The sequence below is a fragment of the Struthio camelus genome, chromosome 3, assembly GCF_040807025.1.
Source record: "Struthio camelus isolate bStrCam1 chromosome 3, bStrCam1.hap1, whole genome shotgun sequence".
NCBI lineage: Eukaryota > Metazoa > Chordata > Aves > Struthioniformes > Struthionidae > Struthio > Struthio camelus.
The window spans coordinates 47667950-47690557 of NC_090944.1; the positions used below are offsets into that span (position 1 = coordinate 47667950).

At 40.6% G+C, this 22608-nt stretch overlaps 1 protein-coding gene across 9 annotated transcripts in view; it reads right to left on the reverse strand.

Annotated features, from left to right (window-relative positions):
• CEP162 (centrosomal protein 162) overlaps positions 1–10043 on the reverse strand; it is a 51369-nt gene extending 41326 nt beyond the window's left edge. For 7 of the 9 annotated variants that reach the window (XR_011140128.1, XM_068937679.1, XM_068937675.1 and 4 more), the window contains exons 1-4: positions 9868–9997; positions 8803–8882; positions 7895–7998; positions 2580–2718 (exon numbers count right to left, since the gene is read on the reverse strand). Coding sequence is in view for 8 of the 9 variants with exons in the window: in XM_068937679.1 (XP_068793780.1) it covers positions 2580–2718; positions 7895–7954 (199 nt within the window). In the remaining variant the exon portion in view is untranslated. Of the gene's footprint in view, positions 1–2579; positions 2719–7894; positions 7999–8802; positions 8883–9867 lie in introns of all 9 variants that reach the window. The other 2 variants (XM_068937676.1, XM_068937678.1) reach the window with 1 other exon arrangement.
• Positions 10044–22608: the final 12565 nt, after the last annotated feature.

Consider the following 22608-nt stretch of genomic DNA (forward strand, 5'->3'; position numbering starts at 1 on the left):
TCAAGCTAATTAGCCAGACTTTGTACTGTAATTCTGTAAGGACCGAAGTAGTACTCTGTATAGCGCAATCCAAACAAATCAATTCATCTGGAGTTAGCTCAAGTGCATTTAATGCAGTGCTTCACTGGAGGTAGAAGTAAAACTTAAATATTTACATGAGTTTGATCCATGATGACAAAGCACTTTGAAAATAATAATTCTAGTACCTCAAGCTCTCAGCTAGCAGAAGCTTAATGTTGCAGATCTGATGTAAAGAGAGTTTCTGCAGGCTTTAATAAGAATTCTGTCTGCAACCGACCTGGAGGGTCAGGCCTAGGTGGATACCAGATCTCCACAGAATTTTAAAGAATGCTGATTTAAAACTCTTTAGAAATTAAATTCAGCTTGTTTCCATATTTGTTACCACCACAGCAGTATTATTTCTTTTTCAGCAGGACACGTTTAATAACCTTACGAAAAGCTATACAACTAGATCACCTTTTCCTCAGTTCATCCCTCACAGCATCTTATGCTGCTATGATGCTCTGCCTTCATCCATTATTAACACGTCACAGCAACATACTACGTAACATATACCTGCTGAAGAATATTAGACCTAGCAAAACTGTAAAAAAATTTTACAAAGTAAGTACTCACTCAGAGACAGAGATGAAAAAAGGACAGTTCCAGAGGCATAGCTAAACTGAATGACTTGCAGTCACCTGAGGTGTCATTTCAAAATGCTGCAGGTGTATCTACATGAATTTAAATCATAGCATGGCTTGCAGTGTGAAAACACACATATAAATCCCCTCTTATGTATGGAATTCATCATTCTTAATTACAACCACATAAAAGTTATCTACTTTTATAACTTCAGAGGGAAATTCAGTTTATACTGAATAGTTTATACTGAAGAGGCCAAGCTGGCTTCTGCAAATGGCTCTGCTGACTAAGTGAACTTTCTGACAGCTACGCTGTCAGAAAAGCTGTGCTTTCTGACAGTTAGTAAAACGGCCTTCACCATACTACAGGTTGCCTCTATGCTACCTAATTTCTAATCTATCACTGTACAAGCTGATAGAACTAGTAATTACTACCACTTCTGAGTGCCCAGGATGACAACTACAGCCCTTTCCTCATGCGATCGTGCAATCAGGAACTCTGCTTCATACCACAGAGTCACGCTCTTCTGCTAAGATAGCGCCTGAAAAGACCTCTGGGAAAATTTAATGGCCTCTCTGCCATCCCACCGGGGTAGGATATGTCTCCCTGTTTATGGCACACAAGTGCAGAAGTCTATGCATGTATGGGCGATGAACAGAAGAGTAAGTGAAATAAAACTAAATCTGGCTGGCCAAACAGCGCTCAGGGAAACTTCAGAGCACAGTTCTAGCATATTTGCTACTGACTTATTCCTAACGGTCATGTGTATCCTCAGTTTTATTCTGTCAAACTGGCAAGATAAGCCAGATCTTTGATTCAAAAAGCTTTACATATAGGTTACTTTCAACTAAGCTCTAAAAATGAAATATATGAACAGGTTACCTTCTTTTGCAAGTAAATGGATTCTGCATTGGCAAAACTGGGTAGCCTCACCTAAATATTTTCCAGTTAAAGGGGAAGGTTGTTTAAAGAGAGACCTTAGGAAGTTTACTGGAACTTGTTTTTATTTTATATGTCAATGAACTGCAGATCAAACATGTTTCACTTCTAATAGCTTTTCCTCTACCTGCCAGCCCTGGATTTTAACTATTCTTTTAACTATGAGCAGTCCAGACAATACCGAAACACCTATCAAGCATATGCCTACACGGCTCAACTGCTGATTAAGATTTGGCTTCTAACTATGACAACAGTGACAGGACAGATCTAGTCGTAAAGTCAGACACTACCAGCAGTATCTTTAACTTCATCATATGAAAAGCCCATTTATGGAACATAAATGCAAACTTTAAGTTATACAAGTCATGAAAATAAGAGGCCACCAATTATTGCAAGAACAAGGGGTGATCACCCTGTGAAAAAAAGAGCTACTAACAAGGTTACTAGCAAATAGGAAAACAGTGAGGAAATGGAAAACAAGGTGGAAAGCTTGCAAACAATATTACATTTTCTTCCACAACTACATGACCAAATAAATTTGAGAACAGACATATTTTTGAATCAAATGCTGTTGAAAACTTGTCTGTGCTTCCCTAACCTACTACAAATATAGTGATTAGCATAAGATTATACAAGCTGTCTCTAAGATTTTTTTTTCCCCTTCCAGTTTTTAAAATGGATAAAACAAAGATTGGTTACAAAATACTTGTACTAATATTTCCACTAGAGTTTACAAGTTACATTTTCTAAGTTTTTTTATTATTTATAAGGTATTCACTTTAATAGCTTGAAGGCCAGAGAAAAAATAGCAGAAAGCTTGCTTACAGCCTGATCTCTTTCAAAAAGCACAATCACATCTCAGTTTTGTAATTTGCAAACTTGTAATGCGCTAAAGCACTTTGCAGGGTATTGATTTAACCTAAAAGCAAGCACATATGAAGCAAGGACTAGTCTGACACCCTGTGGCCAAAAAGTTGCATAACTACAGTATTTACCAACATCATCAGAGTCTTCCTCAGATATCCACCATGGCACTGAATCTTTTTTCTTTGATTCTTTTTTCCTGGGCTGTCCCAGTGTCTCAAGAACGCTGGATTTTTTCTTTGAACTTCCAAGTGAATCATCTGAAAGAGACTGCGTAAATTGCGTACAAGATTAAAGACAGCTTTTACATTTTCACATTGTTTAACTGTCTTTTAGCTACTCACTTCCAGGCTTCTGAGTTCAGACGTTTGCCTTTATTTTCCATTGTCTGACCTTTTTGTATATTCATAACAAAACTGTGCTAGAGATAATATCTGTATTTATATAACACTGCATACAACATCTCTGCCACCTGAAGTTGAATGCGTTAGAAGTTAACCACCCAGCAGAGTATACGTTCATTCAAACATGCACTCTATTCTCCTAATTTGTTACAACATGTAAAAACTCGATAAAATCCTGTCCTTATAAGCATATAGTAGAGCAGAAACCGTTTTGTTTGGCCTGACTTTGTAAAGGACAACACTATGAATATTCTAAAAGTCAACCTTCTCAAGGAAAATTCCAGCTCCCAGAAAGTCAGAATTCAGAAATTCACTCTGTACTTTTTATGCTTATGGAAATTAATAGAAATGCCAGGGGCATTCCTCCCTGACTCTGCTTATTATGCTTTCATATGCACTTGTTAGCCACCTGTGTTTAAGCCATCAGTCACAATTAAGCACGGAAGGGGTTTAAAAAAAAAAAAAAAAAAAAAGGTCTACAAGACCCTATCAATTTAAGTCACTGCAGAATAACAGCAGGGAAAACACTCAGAGACACTTCATACGACAACAGGGCTGTTCTGAAGTAATTAAAAAAAAAAAAAAAGAGCAACCGCAAAAATCTCTACTCCTCTACTTCAAAAAAGTCCCGTGTCACTTACAGCAGGCGTAGGAGAAAAATTAGTTGTTCAGATACTGAATAAGGGAATACATTCATGTAGGAAATATATGTTAAGGTCAAGGTACACAGGAAGCCTGACATTTCCTGTCCTTTTCCTTCCTTGGCAGAAATCTGTATTCTTTTGCTACCTTCACTGCCGTCATCCAAGAGACTCCACGTTTCATTATTAGAATTGACTAAGCTGGTGCAGTGGGTTTTGTGCGCTACTTACTCCCCATGTTTTATCTCAGTAAATATTGAGTTAACAGGAGCAGGGATTTTTTGTTTTTATATGAGCTTTTTAGCCATAATTTTTGAAATCAATTGTCCTAAAGTGTCTTAAAGAACACAGTAATTAGCGTTAGCAAAAGCCACGCAGTGTAAGACTTTGTGACGCATTTACAAATGAAATGCATCATACTAGTAAACTTTATAAACTTCAAATTTATATTTTCTTACTTGTGGCTATTATAACAGTACAATCAGAATTTTAGAGGCAACAGAACTGCATGTACTTACTATGTAAAACCCTAAAGGATGCTTTATTAAAACAGTCCGCTGTAGTCCACTGCCTGTTTGCTGTTACATAACAATTATTAACATAAAAGTCCACCTTTGCTTTTTATCTAAAGCATAGGTTTACACGGGCCTAACATGAATGCCCATAAGTCAAACATGGATGATCTAAATTTACCATTTAAGAAAAGAATAATTCTAAAAAATTATATTCTTGCTAATAGCTCTGACCAATAACATCTTCATAGTTTATAGTTACACTGACAAAACTAAATCTCTCTGTCATACAGTCTCGGAAAGAAAATTTAAGTGCTCTAAGCCTTTCAATTTAATAAAAAAATAATTTCAGCAAATTATGAAGCTGCTAGACAACAGGATGTACTGCAACTTCTTGTTGCTGAGTTGGCTCAGTAACACACAACAAAACAGTTTTACATTTTTAACACACACCCAATGAATAACAATTTCCTCATGCTGCCTCTTGCTAGCTAAGAGTACTGGCAGGTGCGTGACGCAAGTTCTGTTATCACTTGCTGTGCCTTTTACAACTAAAAGCATCTTCTACTCAGCAAGCAGAAATTAGATGATGCTCATACTCCTTAGAGTATCATAACTAAAGAAACTGAAACTCCCAAATGTTGCTCTTGAGTTCTGGAAACTTTCTATGTTCAGCCATCTTGTCATCTGCAAACAGTAAAGTTGCAGCAGCTGGGAAAAGAAATGCTGACACAAAAATACAAGCATGTTTTTCTAACATGTCAATTGTCTCAATAGCAAAACTTAGATTTTTATATACGATATATATGTACTTTTTTTTTTGGCCCAGTAATGGCTCATCAATGGCAGTAAGTGGCTCTGACTTCTTCCTTTCTCTCCCCCAGGTAAGAGTCAGCCTTGCCTTTCAGGAATAGACAAAAAATAAGGTGTCAATTGTTTAATCTACAGTTAAACAAAAGCAGAGAGAGTCACTTTTAAGGACTGGGACACCAACATAACACTTAATCAGCCTACCACCTCCTATACATATGAGATCAGTTAAGAAAGTAGATTAGCAAGTGCAGATCTAAAGCACGAAAACTTTCACGAATGGTTGACCAAATTATTACATGAAACAATTCACTCTTTTCCAAGAAAACAACTCTACTCCAAATTACATTTCTTAGTGTAAAATAATACTTTAATATATTTGATCTTAAAAAAAAAGATAATATTTTTTCAAATATGGTTATGTCATGTAAGGATTATTCTACAGATTTTCTAATTAGGATGGTATAGCCTTTCCTTTTGAAAATCTCTCTTCTCACCTATCCATGCATATCATGGAATAGAAGCCAGCAAGTAGAACAACAGAATTCAACCAGGCAGCCTAGAAATAGATAATGGCTTTTTCAAAACTTTATTCGCTGATTTTTATGGCACTTCAAGCAAAGCAACTGGAGCACTGTACATCAAAGAACTCCTCACATAGCATCTCTCCAGGGAACTTCACAGCCAGCACTCAGAATGCTCATATGAGCTATATAATATGCAGAGACGATACCTAAGGGAAATTAAGGCAACACTAATGGAAGTACACTAAGGTAAACAGATTTGGGGAAGGAGATGGGGAGTAGCAGGACTACAGCTACACGGACAACAGCGCAGGAAGAAAACTGTGGATGACAACAGATTGTACTGGCACGCGTTGGGGAATAAGTGTAATCAGGTAGAATCATTAGAAGACCTAGTCTGTATGCAGTAAGTGCTGTTACACAGAAAGAAACCCAAATGAGTTACGGTAAAAGCCTAGAAAATCCTTTTCACTGACAGCTTCTAATGTTCAATGCATATTCAGACTTCTTCTGTTTCATCCTCATACTAGACATCTACAGTCTTTCATGTAACTTTATATGTTTCCACCTCAAACATATAACCACCCTTCCTGAACAGCAGCAGTTTCACTAACCACAAGAATGAGTTATTTAGAAGGGAAAACCACCCTGCTCCTTTTCTTCTCCGAGAGATTCACTTAAACAATAGTAAGTCTTCCGCAAGCTATTAAAAAATATTTTTTGCTATCTTCTCCCCATTATAGTCTCATCACAAACACAACTTACGCAGCTATGCGTTTCAAACAACAGAGCACACCACCTTCTCATCTTTCTAATGTTAAAAGGCTGCATAAGTTAAAAAAAAAAAAAAACAACAAGCAAAAGGAGGGGTATAATGGAAGATCGATGTGTGTAAAGCAATATGGAGTAGATAACAACATTGTTATTTGGGTCTGTAGCTAACTAGCAAATCATAAAACAATTTCTTGAATTGTTTAATGACTGGACTTATGCATTTAAGTAAGCTTAAGCAGTTTACAAACAGTTTTTGTTTGAAATGATAAAAAAAATTAACACATCAGTTATTAAAAGCTACATTCACTGAAAATACGCCAAATGTCAGTTAGGATAATTCAGTACAGCTATTTTGATTTTTTTTCCAACTCAAGTGTTCTCAATTTGACAATAATTGAGGAGGGAGAAGAGTATATCAAATGAAAAACAAAACATTAAAAGTGATCATATGCAGAGTTTTGACAAACGCAAAAAATAAATAAATCGGAACAATAGACCCCTCTCTTCTCCTCCCCAAAGCAACTGCCTTCAGAACAATAATAAGACGCTTTTGACAGAAATACAGAGCCAAGTGTTCCATGTTTACTTACATTAATAATTCCAGTGAATTCAAGAACATTATAATCAAGTACGTCATCAACTTTAAGGCCTAACTCTACCTTTAAGTTATCAGTGTATCTTTCAGACAACATTGTTATTCTGCTCTCTCAGTTTAGTACTGCTCAGTGAAATTACACTTATTCCATATGTGCATCTCACTAGGTGCATGTTCAAGGCAGAGATACACACCTACCTGGGAAAGCTAAAAACTCTGTGAAAAAGAAGCCTCTGATTACTACAGTTCTCTACTACACAGTAGGAAATGTAATGTTTTTTTTTTATAGGAGCCTGGTACCTGCATTTTTCACAAATAATAAAATTGTTTTGGGATATGAAGACTGTGCTACTTTTAGCATGCATTCATATAGCAGAGACCCAACTATACTCTTTGCTATCTTTAGCTACACCTATATACCATAGCAGCATCCAGTAAAGGTCCTAAATACATGGTATTTATCTCTTTGGCTTACCACACTGTGCATCAGACAGACCAGTGGGCAAGTCCCAGAATTACAGGTCTATATACAAAGGAAAAAAAATATATATATCAAGGTACTGCGTTCCGACCACTTCTGATAATTGCTAGCTTAAGTTATCATCCACATATTTGCATGACTTTGCCTTTACACAAGAACATCACATACCATCAGCAATAAAAGCATTCAGATTAAATGTTTCCAATCAGTACAGCGGACTTCATTTTGTTAGGATTAAAAGAAGAATTTTTACATGACTCAATTAAATTGGGTACTTCACAGAATATGGAAATTCTTAACGTAACTTGCAGCTACATACAGAAAAATGTTTTAATCTCATTACCTCTATTTTCACTTATTAACTCAATTTGAAGTCTCTGCTACTATTCCTAAGTAAAATACACATGGAATTAAATTAAAACAAAATCAAGACGGAAGTGGTCTTTCTGAAGAAATAACCCCGCAATAACAGAAAATTCATATTTAATCACAGAACTGTCCTCTTGATTTCAATACAGCTAAATAGTAAATTTTAAGTTTTGCAAGGTCGTAACTTAACTGCTAAGACCCACACAGAAGACAACTGTGTGAATTATATGCTAAAAGCACAGTTGTATCTTCTATTTCATACCCTCCCATAGTCAATTTTCTTCCTGTATTTTAATGGAGAAAAGGGAGAAAAGGTGACTTTCTTCTGAAACATACCTCTTTCAGAAACTGTTCAAATTGCTCATCTAATTCTTCTTTTGAAAGTCGATAAGCCATAATCTGCAACTAGATTTTACTTTCCGAACAACTGGGTTTAAACACTAAGATTTAAAATAAAAATAAAGTTAATTAAAAACATTCTGAAATTAGAGGCAGCCTAGTGATTTCCTGCTTCCACATACAAACCTATATGAAAGATGCCAAATTCCAGCCTCTTCCCTGACCTTCCCCTAAATCTATATTATTTAGGGAAGGAGACAGTCAATGCCTGAATTGTCTAGATTCCTTCAAATCAAAGTACTAAATTCCAAAGCAACCGTTTCAGCATTTAAACTTTTTGAGGCAAAAACAATACAAGTCTATTCACCATTTTGACATTTTTCTTCAAAACGTAGCTCTTTTACCTACCAATAATTAAGAGCTCTGTCAATAACCAAACGAGAATACTGTAGTAATACTTCCTATCCATTTTAGGGGCTTTTAATTCCTTTCTATGTTTCTTCTCCTAAATTGTAAACATCTGGCACTAGAAGTTTTGTCTCATATTCTGTTATGCTTCGGACTCAATAAACAAAAAAATGCATTGAAGTCTTTAAGATTATAGAACTGTATTCAGTTTCAGCTGCACTGACACAGAAAGACCAACGGCCCTTGCCGCCTTCTCATACCTAAAAATCTGTACTGGTTATTCATAATGCTACATAGCTTTTGCATATCACAGTGCTAAACACATATTGCTACTTTCAAGAATGCATATGTACAGCAGCATTAAACTGCACTAGGATCTTCCAGGCTGAGAAGTGCTACGTAAACATAACAAGGCCAAACATTTGCAGAATGTTTTTATCATTAAATAAAACTTCTCCCAATATGGAGCCCCCTCAGTACACAGGACTGTTACCTACCTTGTAAATTGATTTTGACAGGCGAGTTATGACAACTGCTTCCTGTTTTCACTCCTTACTCATCCATAGACCACCCAGCACTTTGGCAGTACAAAAACAACAAAAAACAAACAAATAAAAAAAAAAGCTTATAGCAGACTACCCAGACTTTGAATTAAGTAAGATATCCTTATGTAAGTACTTGGAAAATATCTCTGAAAACATGGTAAGAAGATTAAGAACATTACCCCGATGACACACGTAATCCAATATCCTTTTATATTTTTACATCAAAGAACACTGTAAACGCCGATAGGTCAACAATTTACCAGCTATGCCAACTACTTAAATAAACGGGGAATGTTTAATTCCAGGCTTGCCAGCAAAACAAAACTGATTTTCTTTTTAAACACCCACTTAAATGTCCACCTCACAATCCCAGGTCTTATAAAAATTAATAATATAAAGCTTTGCCTCTTTTCTTCAGAATTGCAACAAATACATGTCAGCTCATTTCTATAACAAAAGACTATATATGAATGTATCCTTAATAAATATACTATACAGTCACACCTGTAAAACAGGAAGCTCGCAGAATACTTTGTAAGTCATAAAATGAAGTCAGTTGCCTGGGTACATACTCTATCAGAGTGCAGAAAGGAGGAGTTTTGGAAAGGTATGGCAAAACCACAGGAACTGAGGACAACTTACACAACCTTGCTGCAGGGGGGGGGAAAGTTAGCATCTCTCACGTGAGCTCTGAATTATCCGCGGCCCCTGTACCAGCCCTAGGACCTGCCGTGACCCTCCGCTCCCCCTAAGCCACCTGCAGGGCTCGCACCAGGACGCCCGAGAGGGGCCGGCCCTCCTCGGCTACCGCCACCGGGCTCCTGCCGCCGGGGCCCGCTCCCCTTCCCCAGGCGCCCGCTCTCCCCTGCCTGGGCCTCGGGCTAAGGAGCGCTGGGAGAAGAGGCAACCCCCGACGGAGCTCCACGAGGAGGCGGCGGCAGGAAGCGGTTAGGAGCCCCGTGCGCTGCTCGCGGGGCGACGTCCCCGCTCCTACGGCCTCGGGGCACCGGGATGTACCTCAGCCGGGCCTGGCTCAACCGCCTCCTCGCTCGCACTCGGCAGCCGCGGGCGGTTGCCTAGGAAACCCGCGCGGCCACCGTACCGCCCTCCAAGCGGTGACCGCGGAGGGAGGGGGGAGGAGGGGGACGGAGGGAGGAGAGAGATAGCCGCCGTCACGTGACACCGCCGAGCTCGCCGGCTCTTTGCTCTCCTCCCCCGCTGCCGCCGTGCGCGTGGAAGACACGTGACTGGCGGGAGGGGAAGGCGGGGGGGGGGAGCGGGGAAACGTTCTCCAGCGGCCATCGCTACCGTGGCAAAAGTCGCCTGGGTGCGCGGCTGGAGGCGGAAGGCCCCGCGTGGTCACGTGGGGCCGAGGCGCGCGCCCACCGAGGAGGGGCGCCGGGGGCGGGGCGGCGTGCGCAGCGGCGCCACCTATTGGGCGGCGGCCGCAGGGCGGGGCGGGGCGGGGAGGGCGCGGCCGTCTGCGGCCGCCGGGGGGCGCCGGGCAGGGGGGGAGGGCGGCGCGACTGGGGGCCGCCGCTGCGCGCCGCCACCGGGAGAGGTCACGGCAGGATAGGGCGGCGGCGCCTGCCCGGGGCTGAGCGAGGCGGCCGGGGTGTGGGTGCGAGGCGGCGGGGGCGGCGCCGGGCGGCCCGGTGCGTCTGTCGGGACCGCGGCGGTGCCGCCCGCCCGGGCGGGCCGTTGGGGCCTGTGCGCCTGCCGCCGCAGCGACGGGCCCGGCGGCGCCTCGGCAGCTCGGCCGTTGGGCTGGCTCGAGGCGCCGGGCCGTTCTCCTAAGTAAAGAAACTCTACTGGTCGCTTTTTGCTTCTTTATTTTCTTTGTTTTGTTTTTTTTTTTGTTTTTTGTTTTCTCTAGGAAGCCTTTGGGTAAAGGAGAGGGACTAAAACGCACCGCCTGGTTTTCCCTCCGGTGGCAGTGCCAGCTGCTCACTGGGGGTCGTCTTTGCTCCTGGTCACCTCAGCCTTGGGGGCTGCCGTGACTGCCAGCTGCAACCCAAAGCTGTTAGCCGGATTTCTGAGTTAGCTGAATTTTTTTATTTTTGGGGGAAATGATTCTGGCAATATTTTGCAAAAGCAACAGTTAGAAGTGTAATATAAATTCTGCGACGTAGAGGACAAAACCGAACTATCCGTTCTCACCGCCGCACAGAAACCCCCTTCTAACCCTTTTCCAAAGTTTCCCCTTTAGATGGCGGCTGCTGCTGTGCTTTTAATACGTTTTAGCACATCTCTGGAAATGTTTAAAATATGCAGAGAAATTAATGACCCCTATTTCCCTGACCACTGTCTCTCAGATAACCACAGAACAATTGCAGTCTGTGCTTGCATGTGCTCTCCAGCTAGGGTCTGTCAGTTGTGTTTGTTGTGAGAGTCACGTTGCTTTAGGAATTTCTACGCCGGCATTTAGTAAATGGCAAAATAAAACAAGCTCACTTAAGAATACAAATGAACATTGTTCACACACAGACGTTGCGATTCTCTGTTGAGCAGACTTGGAATGAAAAGATTTTGAAAGGAAGTTTTCTTCATTGGGTATTGGGTACTCATCGCAAGTGAGAAACTGGTTAAAATTCTGTTACTGTCTCTCATTTCCTGTTAGGTTGAGAGATAAGAGACTGTGCTTCCAATATGGCCTTTATATATCCCAGATCATTTTATATCAGAATATATTACAGTTTAAATTAAAAGAAGCAAAGAAATATGGGCTCTCTGTAGCTTCCATTGAAGTCTATAGGAATTACTTTGCTAGAGGTGCTGCCGTACTCCTTTGAATCAGGCCTTTTGTCTGCACATGGAATATTATATTTCCATTTGCAAAATGGAATATTATATTTCCATTTGGGTCATTTATTTCATCTTTCTTTGTGTGCAGCTCCTGCTGCTGTCTATAGGAAATGTGGGAGCTGATCAAGGACAGGATGCCCGTATAAACTAATATACTAGAACAATTTGTTAAGCATGACAGCCGCTGCTGGTGAAAGCATCAGTTACCAGCGTTTACTCTTTTCTCTTGTCTCAGGAAAAAGTGTCACAGAGTGAGACATGAGCATTTAAAGAGAAAAATGGAAATTAATTATGAGATGTCAGTCTGATGCTGCATGCCTTGATCCTGTTCAGATTTAAGCCAATGCAAATTTTGCTATTAACTTCAAAGTGATAACTGTGACATCATTCATTGATCTGAGAGTTGCTTCATAAATAATCAGATGATCACGTCAAGGGCTCAGTCCTGCAAGCTGCTAAGACGCTGTTGCATATTTAAGCCTTTCTGTTTGCGGAAATATGTTCAAACAGGTTTGTACAACATACAGAAAAATGTGCAGAGCGATCAATGCTGTTGGAAACCTCAGTGCCCATATGAGGGAGGAAAAAAACCCAAACCACTCTTGATGATTGTAGTGGGGAGAAGGCATTGCCTAGTGTTGAAATGTCATCCAGTGCATACAGATGACATGCACAATAGCCGCTTAAAAGATTTTCATTTCCTTCTAATGCCAACCAGTTGTAGCAGTTTGCTCAAGAGCTCTTAAGAGTGGCGTTTAAAAACTGAAAGCCGGGATAGCCCTGAAGTTCAGCCAGGAACGTGGCAGTTGGTGTGTGCATGCTAATAAACCAGAAGCGTCATTACAAATTCTGAAATAGATCCTTTTGAATAGAGCCCTTAATTGCAAGGTGAAATTCTGGCCCTACTGACATCAAGGGGAAGTCTTTCTTGACTTCTGTGAAATTAGATTTTGCCACTGTAGACGCTGGTTTCTTATTTAAATGTGTGGCATGTATACACTTAGCCTTTTTTTTTTCTCCGGATAGTGAAAAGAGAAGGCTTCACATATTAGTATAATAATTTCAAACTATTAATGGTAAAATGAAAAAGGATAAAATATCCATACTTTTGTTTTTGCATGTCTTATTTCAGATTCATATCATCCATAAATGTCAATGGGGAAAAAGACATCAAATAAAAAAGAAACAAAACGTCTGCCACATCCACTTTGGCTGAGGCATTGCATTAGATAGTATTTCAGTACTGAACTTGCAAATATGTGAAATATGAGATTATGATAATAAATATTTAGCCATATTCTTGGTTGTGTTTTTTTAAAGGTTAACAGTTTCATACTGAATGAAAAGCAAACAAACAATGGTGAGTTAAGAAGTTTCTTTAAACTGCATTCTCTGTTCATGCCTACTGTGATAATGCTTCCTTACATGACTATGCAATAAAAATACTATCCAGTATATGGATCAGAAAAAGAGAAAGCCTTCCATAAAAGTAAGAGTTGCATAGAAAACAAAAAAATTACATGGAGCTCTATTTTTGCAAGAGAAAAAAAGTCCAGCATTATTAAATTAGGAGTAGTTGTAAAATAGTTGACCTAGCTATAACTTCAGTTTAAAAGATCATTTTTTAATGCTTTCACTTTTGTTTCACTGCAGATCTTATTTTGCTCCACCACTAATTAACCATCGTCCTCAAATCCCAAGGGCCAGATTTATGGTAGACTACGTTATTGCAGCTAGACTAAACTCAGCTAAGCATCACACCTGCCAGCGGGTCTTTCCCGCTACACAGTTTCTCCACTAGTTAAGAAATAAATTCTATGTAGTGTTTTTAAATTGTTCCAGAAGCTTAGACTGACACCCAATCTTATTCCCGCTTCATCCGCACGCCCCTTGAACTGAGCTACAAGTTTAGATGCTAGTTGGTCATCTTGCCGACTATTAGGGACTTCTGTAATTTGGCTGTTTCACAGGTTCGCAGGTTTCTGTAAGTTAGCAGACATGGTGTACTGCACGCTTTCGTAGACTTTTTGAAAATGAATCGCCTTCTTAGCTTATCTCTCTAAATGCTTATTTGCCCTAATGTTATGCACTGTGCTGCCAGCATTGCGGTTCCTCTGGAATAGGGGAAGCGCAAAGTGGCTGCAAGTACTGGCTGCAGGAATAAATACTTCCCCATCATGGAGGAAACAACGCTACCGCCAGCAGTTATAAGCAGCTAAAAGTTCCTTCAGGAGGATAAACGTTTGCAGTCAGTAACGATAGCTGCTTCTCCCTGTCTCAACTTAAAAGAAGTGCGTTTGCCAAACTCTAACCCTGCTTTTTCTACCATTTCCTAATTCTCTGTAAGCCCGTTGGGAAACATTGCTCTACTGGATAATCCAGCCAACGGAGTGAGATGCCTCCTATGTGAAGGCCTTCGCTTTCGACAAATCCTGGGAAAATTATTGCACAAGGATAGATGAGAACAGGGTTCGTTTGACCAACTGTACCACCTTTAAACTAGACTAACAATCCTGTTCTATGCCTACTGCAGTTCCTTCTCTGCCAATGAAAGTTCTCAGTACTTGGCATCAGGCAGAACACCTAAGCCGTATTATCCGTGGGCACTAGAGAAACAACTTGTGTTATCTTCCCCCCGAAGCTGTTTGAATTGCAAACCCTCATCTGTCATGAATATTCTCCGTTGTATACAGAAGGTTGTAATAAATTCTTCCCTTTGCATGAAGACACACCACATATCTTTAGTTCAGAAAAAAATTAAGGTAAATATTTTTATAATAAATTCTTAGTGGCTTAGCAAAGATTAAACTCAGAAAACTCAGCGAGGAAAAATTAAGTGCACTCACTTATTCAAATTATTCAGATCTGAAAAATCTCTCGTTAATCCTGACAACATCTCAACATCTCATCTTAACACTGGCAAGAATATTAGCTTTGCATTTCAGATTTTCACTTGGTTATTTTTAGTTCTTCTGAAGCCTGGGAAATAAAGAAATGTAACCGCTTTGAACAGGCTGAAAGAGCCAACTCTAGCAGGGCCTCTGAATCTGATTAGATAAAACAACAAAGAGGTTCTGTTAGGGCAGAGGCAGGAAGAACTAAGGTGGGTGGCAATATCTGTCATAACTCAGGGGAAATGTAGCCTCAAAGCGCTCAAAAGTGGGTGAAAAAATAACATAAGCAATAGACAACTTTCCCACATCTTAGGTCAGTCTCCAAATGCAGTTTGAAGAATTTTCTCCGCGCTCAACTTTTTTCGTGTTTTTAAAGTACAATAAACAGCACATGCATATGTGTTTATCTTAAAAAGCTTATTTAGGGAACATCACTTCTCTGCAGATAAGTATCTGAAAAGGCCCAACATGGCAAGTGCAGTTACATTGGTCAGTACAGAAACAGCATAAAATCTTGAGTGAAACATTTGCAATTTTAAACATTCTCCTTTCAAAATAAGGTTGCTTTAGGATTACCACAGTGGATTTCTCCACAAAATGTAACTCCTAATAACACTACGTTTTATCCTGCTGACTGAAAAATGAGGAAACTGCTGTGTTTAATGCAACTGGGAGGTCTTCAGGTTTTTCGGGCTTGATTTAAAAATGATCTGTTATTAGAGTGGTGGGAACTTGGAACACCCACTTGGCCAAGAAACTTATTTTCCTAGTTTCTACATGGATGGTTATTTTAGGTCACTGGCTCTACTGAAATGAGCAGTTAGAAAGATGGGTGCATCTTCTCAGTAAAATCAATCCAAACGTTTCCAAAATCACTGTTCATCCACAATAGTGAGACGTGATTCAGCGAGGGGCTGGCACCTTTTCCCATTTGCAAGCTGGAGCGGAGCGTATCTAGCACCCTCAGTGACAGCAGACAAAAAATACAGGGTTTTATCAGCTCTCGCTTGGACCTATTCTCTGCCTACTTGTAGCTTCTGGCATTTCTCCCATGACTCCAGGCCGTTCTTTCCTGGAGCAGACGTGGAGCACAGTGGCAGGTGCAGATGTGCATAATAACTAACGCTATGGTGGTATCGGTTTACTCTGTTCCAGTAGCTCTGCCCTGACTGGGGATGTGCATATACCGCAAGGGAAAGAGCTATCTCCCCGCGCGGAGCTTCCTTGACAGTGTCGCGGGCTCCTGCGGCCAGTCTACGTCTGGTCTTGAAAAGCCAGGTGCCGCTTTTGGATTGCCTGCAAAATAATGTTAATTCTTTTTATTCCTTTTATAACGCTTCAAAGAAAACATCTCATTTGCAGGGCTGAATTTCAGGGCTCAGGGCACTTGCCGCCTTTCAGGCGCCCTGTGCCAGGCTGAGGATTTTCAACACACACTTGTGTGTCTTTTTCAACTCGTAGGGAAGAAGTTGAGCTCTGAGCACTGGAGTTCAAGCTTGGTTTCATTTGCCATTGAATCTAATGGGTCCGCTGGACTTGTGTAATTTGTGGCAAAAGGCTTGTTGAGATTATTCTAATGAGTTATTAATATGCAGTGAGTTACTGGACAAGATTCTCTTCTGGATTGAGAGGTCGTTACTTTGTTAATGGGTCACTTGCTTTGCCATATGTTAGCCTGCGTTTTTAGAAAGAAAATTTGGAATGAACATTAATTTATTTGCCAGGAGTTTGATTTAACTCTTTACCGATAATGTATTCTGCAGTTTTCCTGACTTTGTGCCTGTTATAAACAGTATCTCTGCAAACAAATGGCTTGTTAGTGGTATTTCTATGGTATTTTCAGCAGGCTAAAGTAGTTTTAGGCATACATTTGGACAGGAGAACTGAAGTATAAAAGTGATTCCAGCTACCTTTTTTCTCAAGCGTTTTTTCTCATTCAAATCTCACCCTAAGTTAATCTGCTCCTCATATTTATTTCCTTTTAAACTATGCTGAGGTTCAGTCTTGCGTTCCCACACAGGGGATTCAGTTGATACTCAGATCTCAGAAGCTAAGGGGACAAAACTGGACCTTTGCAAGGAGTCGTTGCCAGCCCAGGGTCTGCTCCACCAGCTGATGCTGGGCTGCCAGTGTGACTGCGTAGGAAGCGCTTTCCTCCAGTGAATGGGAAAAGGTGGATGAGTGCCTATGGATACCCCTTCTCTGAGACCAGTGAAGGTGTGCACCCCCACAACGGAGGTTTGCGTGTAATGACAAAAACCCTACAATGGGTTGATCAATATGTGTTGCGGGAAATGATGACTATAACAAGTCTACTTGCTATGCAAAGCAAGTTTAAAGGGTTAGCCAACGAGGGTAACCATCTCACTAGCTGTCCTGTCTGTCACGGGAATAGAGGCCACATTTGGTCTCTCTTTTTTTCTTTCTTTTTCCACACCTGAAAATAAAAATGATCTGAATTGAAATTCTATGTATGTTTTCTGTGTACAGAAAACAAAAGCCAGCCAAAGACATACCGCTGAAAGAAAACCCTATGTACTCTGAAACTCTCAAATGTGGTCAGGCGAAAGGTTTTTTTTTTCCCCCTGAAAACTGTGCTTTAGGTAGGGATATGACCTGTCATTGCCTAGAGATTTTCAGCAGCTGAACATCTGATGTCTGTCTGCCCACCCACCTAGTACCAAAAATGCCACCAAGAAATCAGCTTGCTGAAGCACTAAAATACGCCTTAAAGCTTAGGCTCAGAGGACTATGACACCTGCTTTCCCGCGTCTTCTCTTTCTCTCCATATCTAGCCAACTAATCACCTCTTAACTTGTAAGGTACGAGAAATAAACACTAGCTGCCCCCAGGTTCAGACAGTGTATATTCAGGCCTGTGAAAAGTGCCTTTTGCAAGCATTTGTCCTGAAAATAATACCTAGCTTAAGGATTGAAAACCCAGTGAAGTTCTTTGTTGTTTCAGGCTTTCGGAAAGTGGTCGTTTTCTTAATGTGATAAGAAACTGAAATGTTTTCAAAGAAAGAAGAAATTTAGCTGTGTAGCCTGGATGGATTAGTAAGACTGCAAGCTGCTGTTTCGTGAATCCCTTAATTACAACAAACTTTCGCCGCTGAGCTGCTGTATTTACTTAATGAAATATTAAGCTACTATTTTTACATGTATCATAAAGGTGCTTAGGTGCCACTGTTTTCTTGCAGTCTAATAACATTTGATTTAATTTAGTTCAGGTTTGGATAGTCTTGGACTTTCTGTTAATTTCCTCAGTGCTGAGGGATAAAATAACGGGGCGCTAAAGCCTTTTGAGTTTCAACAGTATTGTTTAAGCGTGCCATCTGCAACTAATAATAAGGACTATGAAACTCCCAATGAAAATCTGCCTGATTATCATGGCACCGGGAAGATGGTTGACTCATCTTCAGCAGTTTGGATTACATGTGTGGGATTGTGTTTTGGATGGAGCACTCCAGAATAGCAACACTCCATCAAAAACACAGTCATGCACCTGTACTCCAAATGGCGGAATAAGGCAAAACACATGTCATAAGAGCACTGTGAATCAAATTAAAAAAAAAAAAAAAGAGAGAGAGAAATGAAAGCTGGAAGAGAAATAAAGACAAGTACCATAACGTTGGTGTGTGTGAAGACTTGTTTCTCTAAAGCTCCCTGAGTGATTTATTTATTGCTAAACCTCTGTTCGCAAGCCATGTTTGATTTTGCTTGATGCTGATATAGACACTGCAACCGGATCTTATGGAAAGGGCTGCCAGCAACTGTTTGATCCTGATAAATTACAATAACAGGCACAATTTACAATGAGAAGCTATTGCTGCTTCTGGCCCTAATGTGTGATGAGGTTGAAAACATGGTGGGCCAAAATGCTCGTTACCCTGTGGCCCCCTCAGCCCACTTTCAGAAGAGCATAAGAGAGCCACAGAGCAGGAGAAAATTACATTCCCAGCAGGAGCCAGGCACTATTTTATATCTAAGGTATGCCTGCATGCGTGCGTGCGTGCGTGCGTGTGTGTGTGTGTGTGTGTGTGTGTGTGTATGGAGTGAAAGAGATGTAGGGAAAAAAGGGTACAAGAAGAGTCTATAAGCCATGTGTTTGGAAACTTGTGTGTTAACTGAGCAGTTCGTTGCTCTGGTTCCTTCTACATCAGCGAATACACACACAGAAACACACACGCACACACACATACACACGCACACACACACGCTTATGCCTGCAACACATATGGGTTGTGAATATTGAAGTTTTCTCTTTGGGAAGTTAATTGATGATTGGCTGCTTATTTGATCTTCGCAGTGTTGAGTTCAAAATGTAATAAGCTATAAAAAATACCCAATGGTTGAACATGTAAGAGGTGCAAATTCAGAAAGGGATGTGAAGTGATACAAATTAGACTGCCGTGTGTATTTTCTTTGCAGTAGCATTGCAGGACACCTGCCCTTGATTTCAGAAATGTGTACAACTCACAGTCCACACCCAGAAAAGTAAAGCCAGATTCCTTAAGATATTTCACTGCCTAGAAGCTTTTGATCATCCCCTCAGATATTTCTTCATCTTTTGAGTCTAATTAGACTAATATACACATCCTTACTGACGTCTCAGAGGTCAATTGTTAATAAGCCAAAAAAGATGCAAATTAAAGAATGAAGTGGAATGAAAGCGATGTCACAGGGAAAACAGGCACACAAAAAAAGATATAGTCTATGTATGTAGAAACTTGTGTGTTACCTGAGCAGTTCATTCTGCTGGTTCTTCCTGTAGGAAAGTAGACAAAGGCAGAAGTGACAATTTCACACAATTTTGTTAGTGAGACGCCGAGAAGAACTGTACCACCGGAAATTTGCTGAGAGAGGCTTCAAAAAGTCTCTAAAAGTGGAGACAAAATCAGGAGGGACTCTGAGGAGTTATTTACTATGCTTCTGAAAGACTGCAATGCACTTCTGCCATCACTGGATGCTAGCCTCAAGGAACTGTTAAATGAGCCAGGCCCATATAATAGCTCTTGCCTGGCCTCGTCTTCTGCTGGCTGTCTCATCCAGCTGCTGCCAGCCTTATGCAGGATATGACCAGAAAGCTAGGAGAAGATTTCCTCTGTTTCCAGCGTGTTTCCTCCTCGCTCCCTCCTACATACACGCTTGCGCGTGAATAGTGGAAGCTGTCCCAGTTTCTTCTATATGAGAACATCCACAGACTCAGTTAATAGGTGCCCTGTGCCCTAATGCAGCCTTTGAAAAATAAGCCTTGCCACTCCTTTGCTTCTGCTTCCTAATTCCCCATTTAAATGTATGCAATATTGCACTAACCATGCCGCTTTCTCCTCCGAAGAAATGTAGATCTAGGCATCTACCACCCCATCTCCCTGCCTCTGCCCCCCAGCTTTTATATATAGTATCAGGATCCTCCGTGTTATCTGTTGCAAAGAGAAGTTGTGTGGGCAGGCTGCGAGAGCTGCTGTCTCTATTTGAATGTGAGTGCCTGTGCATGCACATAGCTGTATAGGTGCACCCCATCGCAGGGAGTGAGTAGAAAGAGGGGAGTATGGAGCCGTTCCTCTGTAGCGTGTAGGCTGGGCGGAAAAACTTAGAGGGTATGAAATATAGGTCTTGAATGCATGGGGAAGGGGAGAAAAAAGGTATATGTTTCAGTAATTCTGAATGTAGACAAACACTTTATGCCTAAGTCTGCCTTCTTCGTGTGAAGGGGAAGATTACCTGAAAAAAAAGAGGGAGGACTGTGAAAAAGAAGCCAAGAATCATTTCTTGAGAGGTGCCTATTTATATTAACTGTTGGAAACCAGGGAGCCAAACATTAGGTTGGATAATTCCAGGCCACATGGCTACTAAAGAGGCATATATTAGAAACCGGATTTAGCCACAGCAAATAAATCATAGGGGAAAAAAGACTTGAAGTGAAAACACTCTGACAGAAGGATCCACCTGAGATTAATGGATGTTAATGGATGTAGAGAATGGCTCAACTGGCAAATATATTCCAGAGTTTTTTATTCTGCAGACTTCTCCTGCACTTACATGGGGGAAACGCTCGAGTTTCGTGATCTCCTGTAACTAAAAAGCCCAGGGAGATGCTCCTTTTCCTCCCCACAGAATGGAGTGGGAGTTCCTTACATCCTGTAGTGGGATAGCAACCACAACCGCCATCTTTCTACACTTTTGTGGAGCATAAGTGGCGTTATCTCCAGATCTGTGGATTCCCAAGAGTATGAAGGGTGAAGGAAGACAGACTGCGTAATCTAATCTGCTGTCAGGCAGAAACCATTACTTTTATCCCTTGTTGTGGCACTGGGACTGGTAACTTGTTTGACTGTGTCCTGCCTCCTAGGAATGCAGCCATAAAGACATCACTCCCTCTAGTCACTAGTTCCAGTCAGTAATAATGGTTAATCCTTTTGTTAAAAAACATCCAGTTTATCACTGACATGTGTTTGGCTTGAGCCTTCAACCAGTTAGACCTTCCTCTGCTAGATTAAGGAGCCCTGGAGTGCACTCTATTCTGTCTCTGTGAAAGTACTAATGCGCTGAATCCAAATCACTTCTTAATCTTCTTTTTGACCAGTTTTTGACTTGAAGCAGGTAGACATGCTTCATAAAACGACTCGTTTCTGTTCAGCATTTTAAAACAGCATCTATGATAATATAAGAGCAGGATATGCAAGAAAACGAAGTTTACATTTCTACCTGTTTGTTCTCGCTCCGGGCAGCAAATACCGAGGATGAGAAAGCTGATGATCAGAGACAGTAGAGCTGGCCACTTGCAGGACTCCCTTATGTCAGCTTTGCTTCAACTGAACTGGTATTGCTACATGTGATTTCAGAAGCTTTAAGAGAGATTTTCACATGTTCCTTCTACCTTTTCTGTTCTGTTGACAAAAAACTACCTTACGTAGTTCAAATTTCACAGTAATTCATGTTTGCTGAGTTGTCGAAGATAAGCCCAGCTCTTCAGGCAAATGTTAGCATGAGGAACAGAAATGCCAGCAGTGAGCACATATGGCATTGTTTTTGCTCTTAAGTTTGAAAGAACTAAACAAGTTAACAAATACAGATGTTTAAAATCAGTAAGAGTGTTTAATGAAAACAAACAAAATACTGTAGTCTATAAAGCAAAACCTGTTTTTCTTTTGCTCCTTTTGACCAGCTGGGATTAGTGTTTTCTGAGTCTATACCCTCCTTTGACATATGGGATGTTTTCAAGGGACGTTAGTCTCAGCAGATGCTGGGTGGCGCTTGGGTGGATGCCTCTGATTTTTAGTTAGTTAATAAATCAGCTTTTACAACCATGTGTATCCTATGATTTAACAGATGCATAACAATAATACTGGATTAGGAAGAACAAACTGTTTCACTGCAAAGGATATTTTATTTCTTAGTAATATTGCATACAGTATGAGTTTTTCTGTAAAATAAACAAAAGATTCATGCTATTTTTTCATTTAGCCAATGCCCTTCATCCCCATGGGTCAAACTGTGCTCGGAATTAACATTAGTATTAATGCAGAGTCCCTCCGCTGAGTTCAGTAAAACTCTTTCCATTCACTTCAAAGGGTACTGCTTCAAACCTCATGTAGATGGCTTTCTTTAGGCATCAGGAGCCGCTTCCTGCCTAATAAACTCCTTAATTCCTTCAATTAAAAAGACTTGCGTAATACTTTTTACCTAATCAGAAGGTTACATACAGTGTCATGTTAGTTTCCTACAGAAGTCTATTTCCCTATGTATCCTGGGCTGTTGTTTTAGCAAGTAAGACTTTCTTTTTAATCTTCAAGCTCCCACTTGAGATACGTGCTAAACTACTAGAGTAAATGACATCACCCTTGGCTCCAGCCTTTGAAAGTGAAATGATATTTAAAAATGTGAAATTCTGGTAGCAACGTCACACTCCACGTTGAAGTTTAAAACAAAACTGACAATAAAATCAACTGCCAGGAAACTGACTATTTTTTAAATTAGACATCTATCATGTCAGGTTTGGGTTAATCTTTGGAGCCAGCTCAAGGATGGATGAGGTAATATTTGCACATGTTATGGAT